At 37.5% G+C, this 23934-nt stretch overlaps 2 protein-coding genes across 9 annotated transcripts in view; both read right to left on the reverse strand.

Annotated features, from left to right (window-relative positions):
* The window catches only part of tpm2 (tropomyosin 2 (beta)), a 53601-nt gene extending 50439 nt beyond the window's left edge, over positions 1 to 3162 (reverse strand). The window contains exon 1 of one of the 6 annotated variants that reach the window (XM_088629173.1): positions 2835 to 3152. In XM_088629173.1, coding sequence (XP_088485299.1) covers positions 2835 to 2948 — 114 coding nt within the window. In that variant the 5' untranslated portion in view covers positions 2949 to 3152. Of the gene's footprint in view, positions 1 to 2834 lie in introns of all 6 variants that reach the window. The other 5 variants (XM_088629172.1, XM_088629177.1, XM_088629176.1 and 2 more) reach the window with 5 other exon arrangements.
* A 1217-nt stretch (positions 3163 to 4379) lies between these two features.
* Positions 4380 to 23934, reverse strand: part of tln1 (talin 1) — a 131623-nt gene continuing 112068 nt past the window's right edge. For all 3 annotated transcript variants that reach the window (XM_088629185.1, XM_088629183.1, XM_088629184.1), the window contains 12 exons: positions 23455 to 23638; positions 19645 to 19770; positions 19087 to 19203; positions 18491 to 18676; positions 17136 to 17243; positions 13371 to 13476; positions 12762 to 12886; positions 12392 to 12517; positions 11752 to 11814; positions 10803 to 10985; positions 6828 to 6953; positions 4380 to 6487 (listed from right to left, as the gene is read on the reverse strand). In XM_088629185.1, the coding sequence (XP_088485311.1) occupies positions 6353 to 6487; positions 6828 to 6953; positions 10803 to 10985; positions 11752 to 11814; positions 12392 to 12517; positions 12762 to 12886; positions 13371 to 13476; positions 17136 to 17243; positions 18491 to 18676; positions 19087 to 19203; positions 19645 to 19770; positions 23455 to 23638 (1585 nt within the window). In that variant the 3' untranslated portion in view covers positions 4380 to 6352. The remainder of the gene's footprint in view (positions 6488 to 6827; positions 6954 to 10802; positions 10986 to 11751; positions 11815 to 12391; positions 12518 to 12761; positions 12887 to 13370; positions 13477 to 17135; positions 17244 to 18490; positions 18677 to 19086; positions 19204 to 19644; positions 19771 to 23454; positions 23639 to 23934) is intronic.

Below are 23934 nucleotides of genomic sequence, written 5' to 3' on the forward strand. Positions count from 1 at the left end.
GTATATCACTCTGCATATTGGTGTATCAGAAAATGATTTATTGAACCAAATGCTGCCAAGATCTAGTGTTGATTTATTCACCAATTTCTGCATTTGTATTTGTATTTTAATTTTTAACAGTTCAGCCCATTTTATATCAAACTTGATTAGCTGACATTTCATTCAAGCATTCAGAGTTCCATATTCATCACATCATCATCATAGTAATAATTTATTGCTTTAATACAATGCTTCATCGTAAAGATCTTCACATATAGTGCCCATCTGGGTGACATGTGACAGCCATTACACAACAGTAGCCCCACAACAGAGTCGATCAGATCTACCTTGCTTTACCAGCTCTTCTGCTTTACCAGTTGAATGAAAAGGTAACCATTTGCACTCATTATTCTGTTGGGAGATTCATTTTTCTGCTGTACCTGACACTGAAATCTCAATAAATGCGTTTATTCATCAAGATTGAAAATAAGGACATCCTGTTCACATAAAGTCACTCAACAGTTTATCTTAATATTATTTTAAGGATATATTGCAAGGGATTAATCCTTTAATCAGAGATCTTTTAATCTGAGATCTGCTGATACAGATCTTCTTACTCTGCCACAGACAATGCGTAATTGAGTCTCGTGATTCCACAGATATGGACGTTACTCTTCAAGTCCATTAAGCTCTCCAAAAAATCATCAATGCCAGGGGCAAGATAGAGTAGTGTCTCTGATAACAACACTCCTGTTGTAACCTTTAACAAGGTGGTTCACCCCAGTTGCTCCAGCCCACTCAGTTTTATACATGGGGACCAGCGTTGCTGGGAGTAATCCCTGTGGTAGATTCTCATGATCTCAGTATGAACACTACAGAAACCAGGAGTGTGCAGTGGTATGGACTTTGCTTTAGTTTTACTCTTGTTTTTATTAAATCAATTTGCTGTGCTACAAGCTGCATTGGTGGAACAGAGGGTGTCACTCTTCTCTCTGGACTAGAATTTACAAGCCAGTGCCGAGTGGTATGGTGGCTAATAAGGACACTGTGCTGTCAGAGGTGCTATGCTTCAGATGAGATGTTTCACTGAGGTCTTAACAACTGTGTCATTAAAGATGACCTGGCTCTATTCATCACAATAGTGGTTAACTCTCATGTCTTGACTAAATCCGGCTTACTTAAGCTTCCCCCTTTTCAGTCGAATTGATCTGTTGTGTAGCGGGGCTGCTGATGCAGGATGGCTGCACTGACAGGTGGCACACTTCAGTGGTGGAAAAACAGTCTTGTGTAAATGCAAAAAAATTATATGTTCACATTAATATATATGACTGCTTGTAATTCAGCAGCCTTACCCATGAGTGTAATGGAACAGGAACTGTGTATTCACGGCAGAAGCTACTTTCTGGATGCTGAAAGGCTTAAGGTGATCAGAAAGATTTCAACAGAATGTCTTTTTTCAGTCCTTTTTCTGCACTGTAGTTAGATTCAATAACTCTTTGTATTTTCTATGGTAATTAGATTGACAGAAGGAGCAAATCTCACACTATTTTGATGGAATTATTATATTCACACATTCATTTACTGGCAAAAGCCGGGCTGTAAGTTTCTCTCATGCCAACATGCTATTGCAATGCCTCTTATTATGTGAAAGGCTGTGAGGTGTACTGTATGATTTAACATTTTCACTCGTGTTCAGATAATAAAACAATAAAAGCAATACACTTCACAGCCACTAGGGACTTAATCACCTTGAGCTACTTATAGTGTAACATTACCTATCATGGAACCAGTCCATAATGAATAGCAACTGTAACTTAGATGGTATTCTGAAATAGTTTTCCTGACAGTAATAGAGTAAAATCTAAATTTGACTCCATCAGTAATTGCAGATTTTCAGATGGCCAAGAACCCATCTATTGGTGGTGTGTTCACGATCTGTAGTGTCATCTGAAAAGACGTATAGGCATGTGTACATGACACTTCGTCTATGTCACTTGATGGAATTAAGCTTTCTATAATAACCTCACTTCTGGCTGCTGTCCTGCAGTACAACACATGCTGTTATCTGTCACACGTGAATTTACTCTATACAACACATTAAAAATAAAGTTTGCCGAACAGTTACATTTTTTAACAAAGATTAATGCCAGCCCTGGACAGCTGATGATACCTTGTAATACTGTAGATTTAAAGAAAAAATAAAAACGATTAAGGGTTAAGCTTTCAAATATGAGACAGACCTAAAGGAAATATGATAGGACAAACACTTTCACTGACATTTGTCAAAGTTAATGTACTTTTAATTTTATGAAATCGCGTTTTACGTAATCACCTAGATGGCCAATCTTTCTCGCATTCTACTTTATTATACCATATATGGATATAAATAGTAACCCAAACCCTTTATGAACAGCTGCCATAAAAGGTTATTTTACTTCCACATTCTTATGCAGCATCAAAAACTTTAAGCATGACGTGTTATTTATTTTTGTGCATTTCACAATCATTTTTTTAAAGTTTTCTCTTTCACAAGAGCTGGAGTTGAACGCATTATAATAAAAGACGTTTTTTTTTTGGCCAGAAGCACTTTCAGTAAAAACAATATTCATCTTCTAAGATACTGTAAGTCAGCATATGCCTTTTAATATACAGTATATACAGTACATAGTTCATTTAAGAATGCTTTCGTGACATCTTATTTTACAAGGGCTGATACAGTTGGTGCATTTAAGGGGTGGAATTGGTCAATGCTAGTTTGAAGAAAGTCGGCAAATGAGAAACATTAACCTGCAATCCAAGTGTGCAGTCTATTTTATATCTTCCTCCTTGTTATAAAATATATTAGTAAATATTACCTGTTTGCACCTGTCCTCTGCCGCCTTTTTGTCCCCTTCGGCTTGTTCAGCCCTGTCAATAGCGTTTTCCTTATCCAGTTTCAGCATCTGCATTTTCTTCTTGATGGCATCCATGGTTGATTATGTTTAGGAGGTTTTCTCCAATATCGGGTGAAAAGCAAAGCAAAGGCAGAATCTATCAGGAGCGCACAAGCCGAGGAGCAAGGCAGAGTCCTGAAATGACAAACCTCTGAGTTCGTGTGGAGTGATAAAAAGGAGCCTTTCTTGATTTGGTAATAAGGAAGCCTGGAATTCCCTCTAAAGTAACCCAAGACTTTTTTGGAAAGATCAGCTGAGTCGCTCCAAAGCCAGAGTGACGTCGTGCTCCTGTGATTTGTGCTCGTCTGAGAACTGGTTTATACCTTAGTGCAGGGATTTTGTCCATCTTTGGGAGGCTCCGATTTCTCTTAATGCTCATATCTCAATGGAATGAAAGTTTGTCCTAAATATATCACCGAAGTGAGAATGTTACAGTCACTTGATAATAGGTGGATCGTTTACATTTTTAAAAACATCTCCGTCATATTTGGACAAACTTTGACAAAAATAAATTAAAAACGCTATGAAGTATACACATTTCCTACCAATTTCCTACAGTAACACCTAGATTTTCCACCACCACTAGTGTCATATCTCCGGAGAGTTGCAACGATTTACAAGGTTTTCAATTTATTGCACCACAGTTAGCGTTGAATTTTACAAACGTTAAGCGTGGTCGAGTGTCACGAATAATACCAAGGTATAGACAGCAAATTGCACACTTGTCAAAAGACGAGTTTTAAAACCGAATTTTCTGACTAAATATCCTATAAATACTATAAAGAGACATCGATTTATGTGGTTGGTGACTGCCGCAGTCTTCGTACTGTTAAGAACAGAACGAAGTGATATAAACTTTAAATGTCACTAAGGTGGTTGTTGTGGTGCCAAGTGCAATATAGCTGTCAACACATCTCATTAGATACACACACTAATCATCAGTTGTCACTCTGGGTACCGCTGAGAGGGAAACTGCCAGGCGCAGTGCAAGACGAGATACTATAACACCGCAAGCGTAACATAGCGGCTTTAGAACGAATGTAGACAGAAGGGAACGAAAAGGCTTCGGACGGCAAGTCACAGTTTATTCAGTTCCCATCTCCGTCTTTTCAGTGCTGTTTCACACATCAATTAAAACTTCGGTCATTGAAGCGGGAAACACATGCACTCTTCAGATTTTGATCCTGTACGTCATAGATAAAACATAGTTTTATAAATGCATGGATGTTAATTTGTCATTTTGAACAGTACTACAATGCTCAAACTCTTAAAACCACTGAAAAAAGTCACTAAGTTGTGTATGGGTTCCATTCCATTTGAAAAAAAAATCCCAAACAGATGCAGCTCCATTATTTTCATGTCTCAGGGAGATATCTAATTCAGATGAAATTCAACATTGAGGGCACAACACAGGCCTGTTGTTGAATTCCCCTGAATTTCAATAAACAAAACAAAAATGACAAAACGTGGTGAAAACCAACTTTATTGAACATCAATACTTTCAAATACACACACAAAACTGTCCTTATAAATGTTAAAAAAAGTTGGTATCAATTGTTAATAAGGCATATGGAGTATCAAAATAAGAAGGTGATGTGAACAACAAAAAATTCAAAGCGGCATTAAGCCAGAGGCTTACATCTCTCATGTTAACAGCAGGCAACTTGTGATAAAACAAATCACTTTAATGATGGCTGTTAATACTTTGCAAGACTGCTGTATGCTTCGCAAACAGATCCTTGCCAGCTGTGGACTCTGAACGTAAGCAACCTGCAAAAAAAATATCTTTGTGAAAGCAGCGGCTTTACGTGATTTTGTTAAGTTAAACGTATAGGTAAGGGCACTTAAGGTTGAACAGAGTTAATAATTACATACACAGACATTTTTTTAAATGCACATGGAGACAGTTTGACATTGATATGTTGAATAAACAGAAAATCAGGCCATGAGAATACATAAAAACAATCAGCAATACAATGGCACATGGTATCCAACAGGTATCCAACAGGGTCAACTCTTTTTTTGGCACTCATTCATTGAACCATTGCATAATTATTCATAATTATTCACTGCAGCACTGTTAAATTTGGCCAATGTGAAACAACATAAGTACAAGGTGCACACTACATTTCTACACCACAGAGGCATGTTCCACTTAACATAGCACCTGGCAGAACTTGTAGCTGAAAACCAATACTGATTTGGAACATTAAAAAGTCTAATATGGCCTAACCTAATGTGGTTTCATCACGATTCAAGCAGAGCAATGGAAACATACATTTTAATAAAGGGTACACACAAAAAAGCCCAGTGTTGATACAAATATTATTTTTTAATTTTCTTATCATTCAGTACACAGACTGTAAAAGCAACGTTTTCAATGTTTATATATATTTAACTGGAAAATACATTCTCTCTTACAGGTCCAAAGTTGACAAAGGCAAGTACGTCCAAATCCAGACACCTTCAAAAATGCCAACGGACAGTTAATCTATATATAAATTTCATAGACGATACCATTTTCAATACATTTTCTAAAATGATATGTATGCTTACCTTGCTTAAATACATACTTTTATTAATTGTTTCAATGCTGTATTTTAATAATTGCACTTCTTGCCCGAGTTACGCCAAGTTGCATTAAATATTACTTAGCTAAGGTTAACTAGAGATCACACCATATTCCATTAAATTGTGTCTGCTTTGGAACTCTCTATATAATGACTGCAACACTACGAATTATGGCATGTGTAATCAATTTTTTTGGGGGGGCATTTCAGTGTTTCCACAACTTGTCCAAACTAGGTGTCGCGCTGCTTTTTTGTTTTGGTCCAGCAGGTGGAGCCACAGATATCAATCATGCAACCCCACCTTTTGGCAAGAATGCACTTCAGAATTAAGCCACGGGGAAAATGGAACCTAATAACATCTGTATTTTGCAACCACTATTGATGCAGAAATTTTAGTACGGCGAAATCTTCACAAACAACCTACAAGTGAAACACTAAAGTGAAAGAAACTAATGAGCAGGTGAAAGCAAACAAGTTCCACTCATCTTAAAGAGCTTAATAAATCGGGCTAGCAAAGGAGCACTCATCTAAATGGAATTGCATACATTGTACATTATCAAAAGTGGCATTAACGCTTAACTTAAAAAAGGGTTGAAACCAACAAGAAGAAATAAAAATGATTTTCAAATAACTGTAAAAATAGAAATCTTTCATTTCATCTTTGACCTATTTGGATTCATCTGCCACCAAATCCCATTTCCCCCCCACAAAATCCAAATGTAACAGGGATTTTTTTAAACCTCTATTTAGATTACTTCTTGCTGGCCAGATGAAGTCCTGAATTTATCTGTTATCCCGAATCCCGTTTGTTAAAAAAAACATCTCTCTATATTCTGTATATCTCTGTAAATGAACAGATGGCCTTGCCCCTCATTGCTCCTGTCCATCCTCTCGCAGTTCGGAGGGCAAGAACTTGTACTGCTGCTGCCTGATCATGGCGAGCTTCTTTCGTGCCTCATCCAGCTCTCTCTCCTTCCTCAGCATCTCCTCCTGCGCCGCAATGATCTACAAACACAAAGACAGGCACACTCCCTGAAGGCTGTTCCCCTAGGACATCTTGCCAGTGAAATAACGCCATCGTTTTAAATGTTGTTTTTGGAAACAAAGCATGGGATTGTGAAAAAAGAGATAATGGGCATTCTATGCGATGCTTTAAGCCCTTGAAGACTTTGGAGGCAAAACAGAAAGTAAAAATAAAAAAAAAACCAACAGGATCATGAAGACAAGCATTTCAAACCTTCACAGAACATTAGGGTAAACAGTATCAATAATACGGTTTTCTGGTTTACAAGTTGTAAAATTCACACAATACTAGTGTCAAACTCTTCCTGAGATTTGTACCTACCTGAGCAATACCACCAACCATCTTGCTCTTTACAACAACGGCCTCGTCGTCATGGGAATCAAATGCTGCTTTCTGTGCAGCCTTCACCAGGTTGTCTGAGGCTCTCTTCACAGCATTGCCAGCAGCCTGATTGAGAAATCACATGGTGAAAACATGCATGGCTTAAATTAACATTAAATACAATCCAGAAATCTTGAAGAAGCCTAGAGATCAAGACCAAAGGGGCATTCCTTGTCATAAATTAATGTGGGCTGTGCTGGCAAAGGACAGAGTTGTATGGAATACAATGGTATGTGCTTTGATGGTTTATTGTATACATTTGATGATGTATTGCATGGAATACAATGGTATGTGCCTTGGTAGATTCCAGAGGCATAATCAGAAGCACAGATTTCCCAGGGCAAAACACTCTGCAACATACCAATGTACATGTTCCAGTGTCATTCAAAATGCTAACAGCAATTAAAACCTATTCAATTGTCACGAGACCTAATGAACCATCTTTCTTTCTCTGCATTAAGTGACTTTTCTACTACAGCAGCAACAGTGCTTAAGGTTAATACTTAAAACCAACTTTTTACCTTCAATTCATTACTCAGCACAGACTCCTGTTAGGGGAATGTAGCACTGGGCCAAGTCATCCAGTCAACCATAACAAACTTCCTTTGCACTTCTGCATTTCTTTAAATGGTAATGTTGGCTGTAGCAGAAAGCTGCTCAAGGAGATTCAAGTTAAAAAACACCAGCACAATTAATCTTGGTGACTCTGACAGAGTTTCAGTCCCTCGGTTCTTTTCACCATTTGTGGTTTTCCAGAGAGGAAAGCAATGCTCTTCAGAGGCAGAGCTAGACCAGCGAGGTACTGCTGCCAGTTACTGGGGCAGTTATCAGGGCAGGGTGAAGTACCAACACTTGCTTGACCCTGATAAGCAAGAGTGCTGTATCACTTCCTACTGTTTTTTGTTACATCTGAAAAAGTGGCAAATGTTCATTTTATTGTTTCATTTGATATTTGAGAACAAAAACAAGATTGTACTGTACCTCTTGTATTTCTAAATAATGAAGACCAAATGTACATTTTTCTTTTCAGAAAAGTCACATGATTTAACTGAGCAATGGATTTAAAAGAAACTTAAATGCTTACATGTTTTACTGTGATATAATGGGGTGTGTGCTGTAATATGGACATGATAAAATAGTTATGAAATAGAAGATATAAAAGCATATGAAATAAGAACAGTGAAAAAATATTGGAAATGTAATTATTCTTATAGATCTATTTTACTTTCATTCAAATCTGATTTCTCATGCAAAAAAACACTTGTTAAAAATTGAATTTTGTCTTTGCAGCTACTGTATGCCTTTTTCTTTGGACTACTTGTGATGATTTTTTTCCACGGTCCTCAGTGACAGCTTATACTTGGAATTAAGATGCACATTCCGATTCCATTAATATGTTTAAAAACATTGCCATGTGATGATTTCTGGATGCACCAGCTAGACAATGCATACAGTAGACATATTAGGGCATGTGCAGTGTAATGCTTCTCTAAAAACAACCTACAAGGTATGATTCCTCTGAGCTTTAGTCAGGTACCTCATGTTTCACTACTGAACACACTGACAGAAAGATGTCCTCAAGCTAAACAGATCTGTTTAACCTTAATGTGTTTGCTTCTCTTATCAAACTGGTGCTAGCATTTAAGCTTATGATATAGTTGCCTGTTTAGGATTTGGCTGTGCTCTGGCTCAGAAACCTATATATGTGCAAATCTGCAGATTAAAGGGGGACAAAATATTTCAGCCATCAGATAAACTGCTTACATGGATAGAAATTAATAACATCTAATTAAAAATTGGCCTTGAGTAATTTCATAATTTCACTGCTGTCCAAATTGCTGCTGGCCAATATAGTTCATGCAATTAATCTGTACCAGTCATCTGTAACCTAGTAATTAAAGTTCAGGTTTAGGACTTCAAGGCACAGCTAGTCCCAACTTTTAAAATCCAAGTCCAGTGAAAAGATATTAATGCCAAATAAGCTCGTATTAAACTACAGCAGCTGCAGGCTCTTGTATGGTGGTAATGCAGGCTCACACCTGATAGGCCAGGAGCATGGTCATGTGATGGTCTACCCAGCAGGATGGACACTGTATGACTGGGTTCTTCTTTGAGCTAGACTTGATGCATCTGTGAGCCATTAACCTTACTGTAAAGCAGGTGGAAAATGTAAATCCTCTGCAGTGTGTAACAGGAAGAATGATTGTGTAATGAAATCCTATACAAGACAATAGAAAAAAACTCACAAGGCTTATATCACAATGTGGCAAAGGGAAAATGTTGCTTGTAAAAGCAGTGCTCCAGAAAACCCATGGCCATATGGGAAAGGCATATGGTCTGTGTAACACATCTTGATGAATTGACTTTTTGGAACTGAAAACACTAAGGTCCAGTTTCCGAAGGTTATAAGTTTGAACGTAAATGAACTGGAGTGAACAATTTTGAAACCATAACAGAAGATGACAAAATTTCAATACAGTATATCTTCTGCTTGTCACAAACAAAAATTAATGGCCTTTGTCCATATCTGCAGATTCTTATCTCAAAGATCAGAATCATTGTAAGAAAATTGCTACAACGGATAAAAGGTCACCCGCTCTAAATATAGTGACTCGTTTAATCCTGACATGACAGCTGGGACACATAGGGAAAGCACGATGTAAGACTAGAAACTTGAACATATGTTTCCATTTCTTTGAACACACTATTTATGGCTTCACACTCATTTTGGTTTATTGTGGATGATGATGCCAGCATAAAACAAAGAACAGCAAATTTTAAATTCCATATTTCTGGCTGTTAAAAGCAGAAATTATTCCATTCAGTTGACTGATCACTGACATCATTTCCCCTGCTTAAAAAGTCGATGCTATCATTCAGTACAAATCCATCAAAAGCACGGGACTAGGTGGAATTACACACAAGCTTAACAAATGGTGCGTCACGTGAGGAGCTTAGCTTCTTGGTCATAACTGTCTTGTTTGGTCTTCCTAATAACTTTTTTTTGTTTTGTACTGTGATATAGTAAGAAAAATGTTTATCCTTGCCACAGGAATTAAAAATACAAATGTGTTACAAAGGTTAGAAGGAGACTTAATGTTGTAAGGTTACAAAAGGTTTTATGTACAAGCAATACTTTTAAAATATAGGGGGCCCTAATATCTATCTATTCCTGTTAGTGACCAGAAAGTGATAATGTAGAGTGAAACAATGTACACAGAGAAATTTTTCCACATTGAAAACAATGGAAATATGTGGGGATAGCAGCCCTAAGAGCATTAACCTTATCTGCTTGATAAAAAGGAAGCTTTTTCCTTTTGAATCAATGGATTAAAGTAGGGTTAGGGACCATAAGTTAAGCTAAGTGTTTGTTTCACTTGTAGCTATCTAAATACTGCACATTATTGTATATGTAGATGTAACATTTTTATTCTAACCTATCACTCACATTTATTTTGACTTAACACATCATTATTTTAAGTGACATTTTAAATAAACCTGTCTTAACCTAACACTTCTTTATATAGTCTTACCTTTGAGAAGTGGATGAATTGTGCTTGATTCTTAATGCTGCTGTGCTTTGTCTTACATTCAGCACATTCACTATTACCTGCAGTATACTTGGAACTTATGGATGCAAAGATAAAGTCTTGCATAATTAAAGTCAATAAGGCAAATACAACAAATTCAGCTGCTAGGAATGTTTGTGTCGCATCCCTCATTCCTCTTTGACTTTAATGCGTGGAAACGTATAGTTGTTGGAGTGACTTTGAACAATACAGGGGACCACTGTATATGAAATAGCCAACACAGAAGAAAACATGAAACCTGCTGCATGAAGTCCTAATAAGTAACAATACTCATTTCATGAGAGAAAACCCATCAGGAAAGACTGAAACAAAACTTAATCCTCACCTGAAGTCTTTTCATGGTCTGAGAGTCCTGGTCAGCCTTGACTTTACATGCCACCAGCAGCTGGGCAGTGGATGCTGCCACTTGTTTGGCCGAGGAGATAAGTTTCTCCTCGCTGGCATGGCCCTGGACAGCAGAGTTAGCTGCTTCGCAGAGGTTGTTGGTAGCCGCGGCAACCATTCGGGCCTGGACAAAAGAATTTATCCAGTCAGTGTTTGATAGAAATTACAACTCTACTTAAATATAACACATTATAATAATTGCATTGATAAACAGTAAATGCCAGAATTTAGGAAAAGTTGTATACTTAAAGGGAAATAACTTTAGGGGCTGAGCCTAATAGATGTTTTGTAAGTACAGATATCTTTTAGTTTATTATAATGTGACAGATAACAGAAGAATAAACATATATAGAACATCTGTGATGCTCTGTTGCTGTCAAGGAATAAGGTATGCAATGTTTTTCTTAATTATAACTTAGGCAAAACCATTAAAAATACCTTAATGGCGAAAAAATCATGCCTCATTTTTCAGATGTTTCATTAAGTAGAGATCTTCTGATTTGTACATAAAGTTGTACCCATATTACTGTAAGAGTTATGCACACTGTAACAAAACCAAAGGGCACATAGTATGATCGGTGTCAGACATCCATTACAAAATACAGTGGGCATTCAGGATTGAGTTTCTGAGCTTCTGTATTACTGCAACCAGAGTTACAAGAGTATGACAACATTGCAGGTTCGGTTATTTAAGGAGTGTCAGGTTTAATCCTGTGCTTTAAAGGCTTTAGAGGTGGCTCTTCAAAACCCCTTTGAGCTCACTAAAAAAAGTAAGCATCAGTCATTCAACTGGCAGCGTATAGGATTCTGGTACAACAAATGAAAACTCAAAAATAAAACAAACCAACAGCACAGTGTAGTTATTGCTGTCAGCATTACGAGAGACTCACAGCAGAAATGAGACCCTGAGACCACTGCCCATCATCCACTGCATTGGCTGGTATGGCGCCAACCTAAAAAAGAGATAGTGCAACAGTTCAAATCAAGCAGAAACAAGATAGCATATAGACTGGCCCTGTTCCTGATCAAAGCAATACTTTTTAATTGGAATCGCCCATAATTTTTCATTATCTACTCACCCAATTTCAAAATCACTGAATGTTTTGCAATTTGGTTTTTCTGACAATGGCCATGTTCCTCTTAAATGCCCACCCACAGAGCTACAATTTGACTTGTGGCAAGTTCGATAGCGATGGGAGAGTTAGCACCAACTGGAGGAGCTGCACATTTCCGGCTGACGTCATCTGGTGAGTCACAGAAGTCGTTGTCTGCAGGAAAGCCAAGACCGCTGTGGCCTAGTCATCCCCACACCTTGCTCTGGCAGGTCTCGTCTAATTGCACACCATTGCTTGGAGAGTCCTGAACAGAGTTGGCTAGTAGCATGAGCCAGCTCACACATTAGACTTAGCCTCGGCTCCGAGTGAGTGCCTTTATGGGTTGATCCACTCGGGAGCCCCTGCCTCAGACGTCTCCACAGCTCATGAGCAGATACGAAAGTCGGGGTTTCTGGCCCATGGCGCTGGAGCTCACCTTGCCCTGTGCCACCAGCTCTCTCTGCGCAGCTGAGGCCGCTTTCACCAGCGCACTGGTCGCCGCAGCGATGGACTTGGCAGCTTCCAAGATCTGTTCCTCAAAGTTCAGGCTTTCATCCGCTTCCTGAAACACCAACGACAAAAAAAAAATACATTTTAGAACATGCAGCTCTGTATCATTACTTACAATGCTTTGCAGAGATGTGGAGATGAATGGACAAAGCAATTGGCAAACAGCAGCAACTTGTGGTGCACAGCGCACTAACATGTATCCATTAATTTGCCCGCAGGACACCTGGCACACAGTGAGCACCTGAGAAGGGAATGAGTTGTGCTGTGGCAATGTGGCTGATGGGAACAGGTCTTACCTTAGGTTTGGCTCTGGGCTTAAGCTGCTCCAGCTTCTTGGCTGCAGCCTCAATTGCAGCTGCTGCTCCAAGCAACTCATTCTCAGCAATGACAGTGGGGTCCTCTGGATCAACCCATTCTGTTCCTGCAGGCCACAGATATAAGCCTCAGCTCTGAAGATCTGATTTAGCATCCCTAAACCGCTAGGCTAATTTTCCAGTAGAAGAATACATACATAGAACAATTTCTATAAGTAATGTGACACAGAATCACTACACACACAAGAATGCTTTACAAGAGTAGAAAAATTATCAAAAACACCAGCTTCTGACAATCCTTCTACTTGGGTGATTCGACTGAAAAGACTTCATCAATCAGCATATGGTAAAACCTGAAATATAGTAATTACTGTTTAACCACCAATCGATTCATGACTGAAACAATTCCATGTAAGCCACATGCTTTACAATCTAAGACTTCAGGTGCAAGAGTATAAAATATTACATAAAATGGAATCAAAGTAAATAAAAATAATACCGACAAGTCTACCATGAAACACTTTAGATATAAATGGTTAAAAGAATATGATGTGATGATGCTCCCAGAAGACAGGGGGTTGGCTGGTTTACCTTTCATGGCTTCTGCTGCCTGAATGAGCTCTGTGACTGACCCCGCCACACGCTTGGAGTACCCTGCCAGCTGCTGCTTGAGGTCATGAGAGGGCTTCTGGATGATCTGAGGGAGAAGAGTACCAAGAACCTTCACCCTGCTGAAAAAACACCTTCCTAGACATCATATCGTGTACATTGAGAAGTGCCTGCACCCCTTAAAATTTCAACCTCAATTTCAGTTTAGAAAAACAAACCATCAAAATAAGTGGCTGAGAATTTATTTTACTTCAAAACATGTTAAAAGTTGCCACACAGTGAGAGAACTAAACACAGCATTTAAATCAATACAAAAATAACAGTGAAGGCCTTAATGAGGTGGAAAACTGCTCCCTAAATGTGCATATAGTGCCCTTAGTTTGTCCTATGGGTTTATCTGAGGGTTGACCAGATAAACAGGTGAAGAGGATCAGCTGTGCATTTCGAGTGTCCAGCCCTGTTATGTTAACACATGTCAATTTCAAGTTCATTCAAATTCCCTTCTAAGAAAAGATGCATGCACATGATACAAAACGGAATCCCAAGAATGACTCTAGTTGGGCCAAAAAAAAACCTTCCCCTAAAGAACAAGATCTGTTGGAAGACTTCTCCTTCCAATATAGAAAATACTCGAAAGTGACATATCAGCCTTGAAGATGTAAATAAATATCATCCAAAGTCAATACTGACATGCTTTTTGTAGTTCAGAGAAAACCAAAGCTTGGTTCAATCAAAAGCAGTGTTAATTGAGTTGCTAAGCCTTGGACTGCCATTACAAAAACACATTGTGAGGACACACAGACACCCACTGACTGTGGTGAGGGAAAAAGAATTAGACAAAGCTGTGTAAGGCATGATGGTACCTTTTAAAGTGCAATGCATTTTAACGCGGACGGTTTAGACTGCTGCCTTTTTAAAATTAACATTTGCTTCTAAACATCTCCATCGCATAACCTCCAAAGCAAAATTTTAGCTTTAATGAATTCATCACTACACACTACCTTCTGTAATGGCACAAATGGTATTTTGAATTCTAACTGCATTAGCACAGAAAAAAAACTGGCTACCAATTTGTCTATCTATCGTGTCAATCCTGTTTTACTGTTAGCTTTGCAGAATTTTTAAATTCGATTTTGGATGCTAAATGATAATTAAATATGTTTTAACTAATCATTATTTGCATGTCATCAATGAAGGCTAAATTAGTATGAAAAGCCTAGAAATATTATTTATGAATTCAGAACAATCTTATGATTTAATCTTTCTATCTACAGGAAGAGCCAAAAGAACATCAGAATCCCTTGTTACAAGTGAATTATGCCTGGACAATAAAATAAATAAAACATTTCCCCCATTTTAAGAAACTTTCTAAATGTGAATTGCTTACTCAGTGCCGAGTTATGCACATAGTGATGGCTTGTGCTGTCTGTGCATCTGAATTAGATGGAAATGTCTGGTGCATCACACAGATACAAAGCATTTCACTGACAAAAATATGAAGAGTAATACATGTTTTTTTTGTAACTCCAGTCTGTCAAAAGCTCTTCATCCAGGTCTTAGTCAGGGGTGTTTTTATCAAATCAAGCCAGGAAAAAAAAGGGGGTGAACAATTGGTGTTTCTCTGACAAGCTCCTTTTAAAGCACATGAATCGTGAAAGACAACTTTTATCTCATTTGTTACTTGACATCTCCAAAATTACAGAACATGGTTTCTGAATTAAGATTTTCTAAATGGAAAAAAGCAGCATGAGAATTTACAGGTATAAAGGGTACTCTAAACATCCAGGTTTGTAAGATTTCATGCATGACTAAAATTGGAAGGCAGTTCTAATTTAAAGCACTTACTAGAAAAAGCTGAAGACCTACATCTAGAAAGATGCATTGAAGGAAACTTGGCTATTATACAACAGTACTACAGCCCAGGAGATACGTAGAACAGGTGTGGGGGTAAACACTGCAAGTACACGCGTTCGTGCAGTTCACTCAGATAGACAGCATAGCTGTTCTTCCTACTCACCGGCTATCACATCGAAAGTGAGATGATTACAAGAAAACAAAAAATACACCACAAAAAAATCAGTATGAAAATGGTGAAAATGATAACAACCATGCATATTATAACACTTAAGGAATACAGTAGAGAAACTGACATTTGACTAAATGAAATACACTGATTGGAGTGAAGATGTGTGATGAGAGCCATATTACAACATTGTGTGAATTAACTCTGGCACACCTCACATACACTGACTACATTTAAAGGAATATTGAAACACAAAAAGAACTGAAGTGTTTATAATCACCTTACATCTCATTTTAGTCTTACAAATGCAAAAAAAGAATATGAATAACAGAAATTAACTGGAAGCACAGATCATTGTGAGAACAAACATACAGCAAGGTCCTATGAAAGCAAAGTGAAAGAAGGAAACCAATGAGAATAAAATAGTTTTTTTTAAAAAGCTGAAATTCATTATTAAGCAATTTGTCTTCAAAAACTATTTATTTTGCTCACACCTTTGCAAAGTCTGTCTGCAATTATAAATAGTTTTGTAGTTCTAAGTCATTTGCAAGCAAATTAATACTACACATTCAATTAACATGTACAAGAGATCAATTGATCTTGCTTGGTTGGTTACAAGTAGTTAACTTCAGAATACCACTCAGTTGTAAATGTTTAATACTTTTTCAAGTCTCTCTTTACACTGATATAGGTTTATATGCATGGTTTCCCAAGTCTGAATAACAACTGGACAAACAAAGTCATAATGAGTATTGCATGGGATTAACCCTAGCATTCCTGAAAACCACTTTGATAAGATTTACACTACTGTTACTAAGAAGCTGGTGCCACCAGGAAAAGAAAAAGAGAAAGGGATTAATTAGTACACCTGTTTCTAAAAGTACTCAACACATTTAAATTTAAGAGAAAGGCTTTTCCCTGGCACCAGATAACCATTTTTAATGCATTTAATTTATTCTGGATTTTGTTCATATGTTTCTTTTCTAAAAGCATTGATTGCTAAAACCCACTCCTAGACTTAGCAATTATTACAAATATTTACCTTCATGTACCTCCTAATGCCTCTAAATGAGAAGTATACATCTTATTCCTATTTTTTAGGTAATACAGAAATAAATGTTTTTAAAAGTAACGCAGGCCTTCTTTTTATATTAACTAGATGTAACCCACTTTATTCGACTATATAGCAGATACTTTTCAGCTTGCAAACATATTATAAAGATGGCTGTCATACTAAAAGTTTTATGAACCTCTAAAAATGATGTCACCGATCTCTTGCAGCCAAATCATAATAAACTTTATTTCAGTCCTATAACCCGAGACTAATGCAATGTGAACTGTGCAGTCAGAAAAGTCCATCAAAACTTTCAATGTTTACAATTAAGTCAATTACTTCTGCCGTCATTGACACTCAAGGAATCTACAAAATACTACTGGTCTTGAGAAATTAGTGAGCAATTTTTCAAGAATACAAAACTATAGTTTTACTATGAATACAGCAATGCCTTTAAAAATAAAAAACAAACAAAAACAAATTTTTATGTCAATGTCAGGAAGGGGAAATGTTGATATTGTGCATTTTAGAGTATTCTGTAAGCCATCTCTTCTGGTATGCAATGGACTTGAGTGCTGCACTGAAATGTAAAACGAAACCCCTGTGTGACCGAACACTAATCCTGAACACACTATTAGTGAGGGCATCAAGCTGTCAGAAGAGTACTCACCACCAGAACATGCTCCAGCAGGCCCAGGTATCCAGTTGCACACTCTTTGCCATATCGGAGAGCTCTTGTCTGCACATCTTTACTTACTTCAGGGTGATATGCCGCTTGCTGCATTAAAATAATATAAGAGGATAGTAAAGAATTATTCAGCTCTATTTATCTACATAAATTATATGCAGACAATATCTAGTAAGTTGGTTCCCGTTGCTATGCCCAACCCCTAGTGCAAGGTCACAGGTTTTCTAAAATCACTTAAAAAATGGTCAAAGCACAATTTCTAGTTCTGAACCAATTCTTATAAACAAAAAGCGCTTTTTTATGAACTTCACAGAAAAATTCTACCTTACGTCATACACAATTTTATTAAAAACACTTTTACCATTTTGTGTATAGTATTGTAGATATTTGTAGAAAAATTGTTTACTGATGTAGATCTGACATGAAAAGCTTTGGCTTTGGCTTTGATTTGTTATAAACAAATCATCATAATAACTAAAATAAGTAACAATGAGGACACATCTACAGGTACTTTTAATTTTACTTGAGATGATTTGTCAAAAAATAGCCACTCATGCTGTTGCTCAGTGGTGTGCAAATAAGAGGCAGATGAGGCTGATTATTCATTTAGTAATGTCAAAAGCTCTCAATTGTTTTTCATTATGAAGCTGGGAAAATGCAGTTTCCAAAAGATTATATATACAAGAGATGTATGGGCACAAAACTGTATCAGATGGAACCTTGCCTGAGTTAAACTTTTTGGTTTTTAATGAACCCGCCAAAAGACATCTTCACTGGTGTGGTGAAATAAATCCAAATGATTCTACGACCTTTCGAATGAAGGAAGAACTACATGCTTAACTGGGGGGTGTAAAACAAAACTGCCTGACCCAACTTCTTCCAGCTCACCATGTCTAAAACTGGCAAAGACACAGGGTAGCCAAGACCTGAGTCCTTGCACACTTTTTCCCAAGGCTCCTGTGTGAAAATGGATATGGACCGCCTGGTTTTTATAGTTTACTGGGAATTTACCCTATCTTACTCGGTGATCAGTTTGTTTCAGTCATCAACTTGATACTTTCATGCTCTTTTTCCAAATGTGTTTGTGTACACTGACACCTGACATATCAAAAAGCAGACACCAAAACTCCTTCATTGAGAATCTGTGCATCCTCAGAAAGCATGCCATCAATTCACTACATACTGGAAGTAAACAATGATAAAAAGGACATGTAGCTAATTCAAATACAAATAGAGATATTAAATGCAAGTTACTTAACTTAGTTCAAAAGTTTTCAGATATTTAACAAACATGATTAATAGAGTGAAAACATAATGGGTTTAGATTTTTTCCTCACCTTACAAGAGTGCAACATATCAGCTATGGCCCTACGGCTCAAGTTAGCTGTAGCAATGATGTCTTCTTGACGACACGAGTTCCCAGCAGCCACTGCTTTCGCGGTTGCCATGGTGATGCCTTTTGTCATGCGGATGAATTCCTCTGGTGTTGCTGTCTTGGGAGGAGGTTCTGGGCTTTTGAATACCTTCAAGCCAAAAAACAGAAGATAGGAGATCTCAGAACAATCAGATTTGTTCTGAATATACAGTGCTATCGTTGTAACAGTAATATTTTCCAAACTAACCACACCAATGTACAAATTTAGCATTACCAATGATTTCCAAAGTTCTGCATGACTGGTTAAAAACGTATTTATTTATAAATGTTATCATAATTTCAGACCACAAAGTACAATTTAATTAAACATAAGTATGCACATATGTTGTAGACTGAAATCAATTCCTTATTGCAATGAAAATAAAAGTAGTAACTGCCTGAAACATCTTGAAAAGTCACTTGAGGCAGAACAGGAATACTAGCCTGTAAGAACGATTCCATATAAGGATATGCTGAGGAAATACCAATGGTCAAGTACCAAAGCAATGCAATACTCACTGCCAGCTCCTGTTTAATGTGCTCAATGGTGGCCTCTAGGGCTCTGGTTCCTTTAGTAGCTTCATCTTCCACAGCCTTGACCGTCTTCAGGAGTGATGTCACATTGGTCACCATCACCTGGAAGGACAGGTATGCTTACTGAGCAACACTGCAGCTGTTAGGACACCCGGGACGTGTAGCACACTCGATACAGAATAAAATACTCTGTGAAAATCATTCTCATGTTGTTTGGCACTATTTACAGATGTAACACAAAATAATATCATACAAGGACAGGAAAGAGAAAGGTTCCAAATACTACTAAATAAAGAACAGTATCACAGTTTTTATATATTACTCTTGAATGCATTGCTCATGGTTTGTTTGTTTTTTGGAAAATATTCATATACTACAGGTTTCTGATGTAAAGGAACAGTATTAGAGTAATTCTTGTTTAAGTGACAGAATGTAGTTTTTAGATGAATGCAAGAAACCTGTTCATACAAGAGAGTAGAATGGACATAAAACAAAACTATTTAGAATGGGTGGGCTGAGGAGAAGTGAACATTAGCTGTGCACCTTGGCAGAATTCTTGAGCTGAAGCATGGCTGGGTCATCGTGTGGCTTCCCTGCTGCTGCCTTGGTGGCACTAATCAGGTCACCAAGAGCCTTTGCCACATCTTTCACTGCGTTGATCAGGACCACCTATTAGGAATAAAAAGTATGTAGTAAGGATGTGCAGTGCAACTGCATTGCCACCTTGTGGGTAAAATAAGACATTACAGCACTAAACTGCAGTAAGGTTCTCAATGAAGGCTATAATGTAATCTCACTGGTTTAGGCAAATTCACAAAACCAGAAAAAGGGTAAACGCAAATATATTTCGTTTAAAGTAAAAAGGGGGTCTGTCAAGATAATGATAAAAGGGTTAATTCACCCTGATATGGCCACAAAACAGTGTGCACTTCCATAAAAAGGAAAACTTCCAGTAACTACAAAAAAGAGGATTTCAAGGCAGAAAAGGAATTCGGATGAAATTTAATGGTTTTTATTCTCACGGATGTCTGGGAATGTTCTGAAATCAACTGGAAAACTATGCTATTGTTAAACTGATACACTACTGGGAAAATGTATGGTTGTAAAAGGGGATCCAATTAAAAAAACCCTCCATTGAGCAAATCAATTTTTTTTCTATGCAGTACTATAATGTAACGGTTAAGAAAAGTCCAATTAAATGTATTCAATGATGAATGGAATACATTTTTGTGATAGCCAGAAGGAGTCAAAAAAAATTCTCAACCCATATTTTAGCTATCCAAGTTGATTAAATCTTTATACTGCTCAGGCATAACAAATATCAGAAAAACACAAGGAAGGTGCTTGCTGATGTCTCCCTTAACCAGTCACTATCAATTATGACTGCCTTTGAACAGCAAGTCACAGTGTTCAAACAAACACATCCTATCTGCAGACAGATGTGCCTTTATATTGTCATATTCAAAGCACACCAACAGCCCCACTGCAGTTGATCTTAACTTCTCAAACAAAAACGTTTTGAAAAAGAAAAGTTGTTAAGCATGAAACAGGCAGAAGCCAGCCACAAAACGCCAGGCAGTTCCAGATAGATTATTACACTCGAACAGGCAGCCAAAGGATGCAGACCTGGGCTCTGTGAGCTCTTGAGACTCTGACAAGTTAGTTTTCTGCATGGTAGTAAAAAGCTCTTCGCTTATAAGCAGCGCATAAAGATGTGAAGTTTATTAGTTTTAAAACGTGAATCAAACACCTGCCCAAACATCAGAATGAACAAAGACCTCATTAATACCACCCATATTTCTTGTATGGATGTTTTTTTACTTCCAGAGTTCTGTCCCTTCGGCTTTGTTGAGATGTTGTTTTCTAACCTTGGCCTCCAAAGGATCTTGCGCAGTAAAAATAGATTTTTTGTTTCCGCAGTGACTAAAGAATATTTGGGTAATTGACGGTTTTGAGACCACAATTGGGTAGTGTAGCGTAGTTTTGATGACTATGATAATTCCTTACCTTTCCGTAGCAACAAAAACCTGGACAGGAGCGACTCACTTTTATTCCTAAATATATTCTTTCTTCATCAGAAAATGTAAATCTAAATTGTATTAGTGTGTGTACCCTCTGGTGGACAGGTATCCCGCCCAGGGTGTATTCTTAGTACCCTCTGCTTCTGGGGTAGGCCCCAGCTGCTGTGACCCTAGCCAGGTAAAAGGAACCTTCTGATAATGGATGGATGTGTTTTTGCTTACAGACAATATGGAGGTGTTACTCTGGGGCACTGTATAAGAATTGATTTCAGGTCATAAATAACTACAAGGATGAACAAAATAGGCATGAAACATGAAGTTTAAGAATATATTATAAATACAAATGCAATATAAAATAATATGCATGTTGGGGATTGAATAAAGGCTCCTTTACTTAAGGCCATTTTTATAGACCACTAGCCACTCAAGGAAAGAAGATTTTGACAACTGACTTGCCTATTTGGGACTTTTCTTAACACTTTATTTCTAGATGTATTAACTTGCTTGCATTTAGTAGACATATTAAAACAAATAAATTATGATTTTAAGTAAAACAAGGGAAGCATAGCAATTCAAAGCATTATTAATCTCCTGAAAATAAAGATCCAGACTGAAACAAAACAAACTGTAAACAGTCTAACTCACGGCTGCTTTCTGACCAGTCTGCTGTGTTGGCTTTGAAATCTGCAGTGAGACTTTGCCTCTATGTAAGATGGTTTCCATGAGAGTTATTTGATTAGCGCTGTACTCATTACTTATTTAAAGAGTGATACACAATTAACAAGACTTTTGTGACAGGGATTTCACATTGGCAGGTGCTATCAAACCTGTTGTATGGGTGTAGTAAATATGAAAACAAGCCAAGGTAAATGGTTAAACTAGAGCAAGGCAACAAAGCGTCTTGTGATTTTAGGGAAAACAATAAAATGATTTTGAGATATCAATGAAGTGCAGCTTACACTTTCCTCCCTACAATATTAAAACAATTTTTAATTTAAAGGGCAATCTTTGCTCAAATGAAAAAGAAAAAAAAAAGGAAACTTCCTTGAATTCCTCCTTTTTTTACAATCCATAAACCCATAAACAGGGCTTTATTTCTGTCATGTTCACATCTTCTGTTGCACCTAACATTGGAGACAGTGTGGCAATGTTAGATCAATCAAGTGGCACAGGCAAAGCTAGACAATGTCTCCCACTGTTGGGGGAATTAGGGAAGTGTTAGGAATATAAGAGCTTAGATCATATCGTCCACATCTTGTTCACACTCACACACGATTTACTGATGAGGTAAAGGGCAAAGTGTTCATTTTAGCATCCCGAGAGTCTTTTTTCATCCCAATGTTTTTTTTTTTATTTTACAGAAAATATCAAACCCAAACCAAAGACACACAGATGTTTTCAAATTTCCTAAAAACAAGGAAACAGATGGTTCAACCTCTCCACACACAAAAGGGTACCCACATCCTGACCGAAAGGAACCCCTGCAGCAGAATACAGTTCCTTTTTGACATATATAATAAAGAAAAACAGCGTGAGATTAAACAGAAAAGCAGGAGAAAAAAACATCTATAAACAGGAAACATTTCACTCATAGGGAAACTGAGGGTCCTAATGCTGAGAAGAAATCTAGAGTGAGGAGTGTGAGTAATAGAATGAGTTTGTGTGGGTATAGGTCCAGAGATAACTCTAGTATTGCTGAAGGAAACACCGTACACTGATAACTTCCTATTACTTCAAAACATGAATTTGTCTTTATTTCCTGAACTTTCTTATTTTCAAACATTATTTATTGTCATTATAACAATATATTGATTTACAAAGTCGAAAAATCTTTACACGATTTTAGAAAAAAATGAATGTTAATTTTAAGAAAAACTAGCATGGGCATAAAAATTTATGAAAATCAAAATTTAAATAAAATGCTATAGGAAAAAGATTTGCCTATTTTGCTAGTATAAATACCTTTGTAACTTTAAATTATTTTGATAATTAGGGCTTTGTTATCTTATTATAGTTTCGCCCCAGACAATTTGACGAATGTCTTGCTGCTGTAGTAATTTTATAGCGAGTACTCCTATGTATTGCAAATGCAGAACTGTTGTACTGAAAAAGAAATGCACTTCTGAAACTAGGAAAGTCTATACTAACACTAAAACAAACATTTCCGGTTGTTGCAATTCTCTTTATGATAATACTGACTTAAATAGTCACAGGTACTGAGCATTCAGTTTGCGACTTTGCCTGCTCCCTCGGAAGCACGCCACCACAACTGGACAAAAATGTTCACAGACGGACACGCAGAATGAAGGAAGCAGTTCGGCGGGGTCTTTACCTGCGTCTCGGGGTCCTCGGCACCCAGGCTAGCAGCGCCCAGCTTGACCACGTCAGCCAGCTTGGTGATGGTGGTGACAGAGGACTGCGCTGCCTGGGCCAGCTTCTCCTGGCTTGCCCCTGCCCCTGACACCAGCAGTTTTGTGTCCTCCACCAGCGCCTTGGCAGTCTTCAGGATGCTCTCCCTGAAAGCGAGCAATGACATGCTTTGTTTTTCTGCCAAAATCTGTCACTGGGTGATAGAGTCACTTCTAACACTGTAGATGTTTTACTGTACGTAATAAGATAAATAAAGAAGATAAAATGTGCAAAAAGTCTAAGCACACAGGTGCATTGATGGACTGTGATTTTGGAGGTCGGCCATTTTCTGTCAGAGTATGATGGACATGCCTTTGTTGTCATGGAAGTGTCTTTGCAATCCCCAAAAAACATGTCAGAAAACAAATGAAAATTCAGAAACCAGGTATTCATAAGTTGAGGG

The sequence above is a fragment of the Lepisosteus platostomus genome, chromosome 4 (genome assembly GCF_059453375.1).
Source record: "Lepisosteus platostomus isolate fLepPlt1 chromosome 4, fLepPlt1.hap1, whole genome shotgun sequence".
Taxonomy (NCBI): Eukaryota; Metazoa; Chordata; class Actinopteri; order Semionotiformes; family Lepisosteidae; genus Lepisosteus; species Lepisosteus platostomus.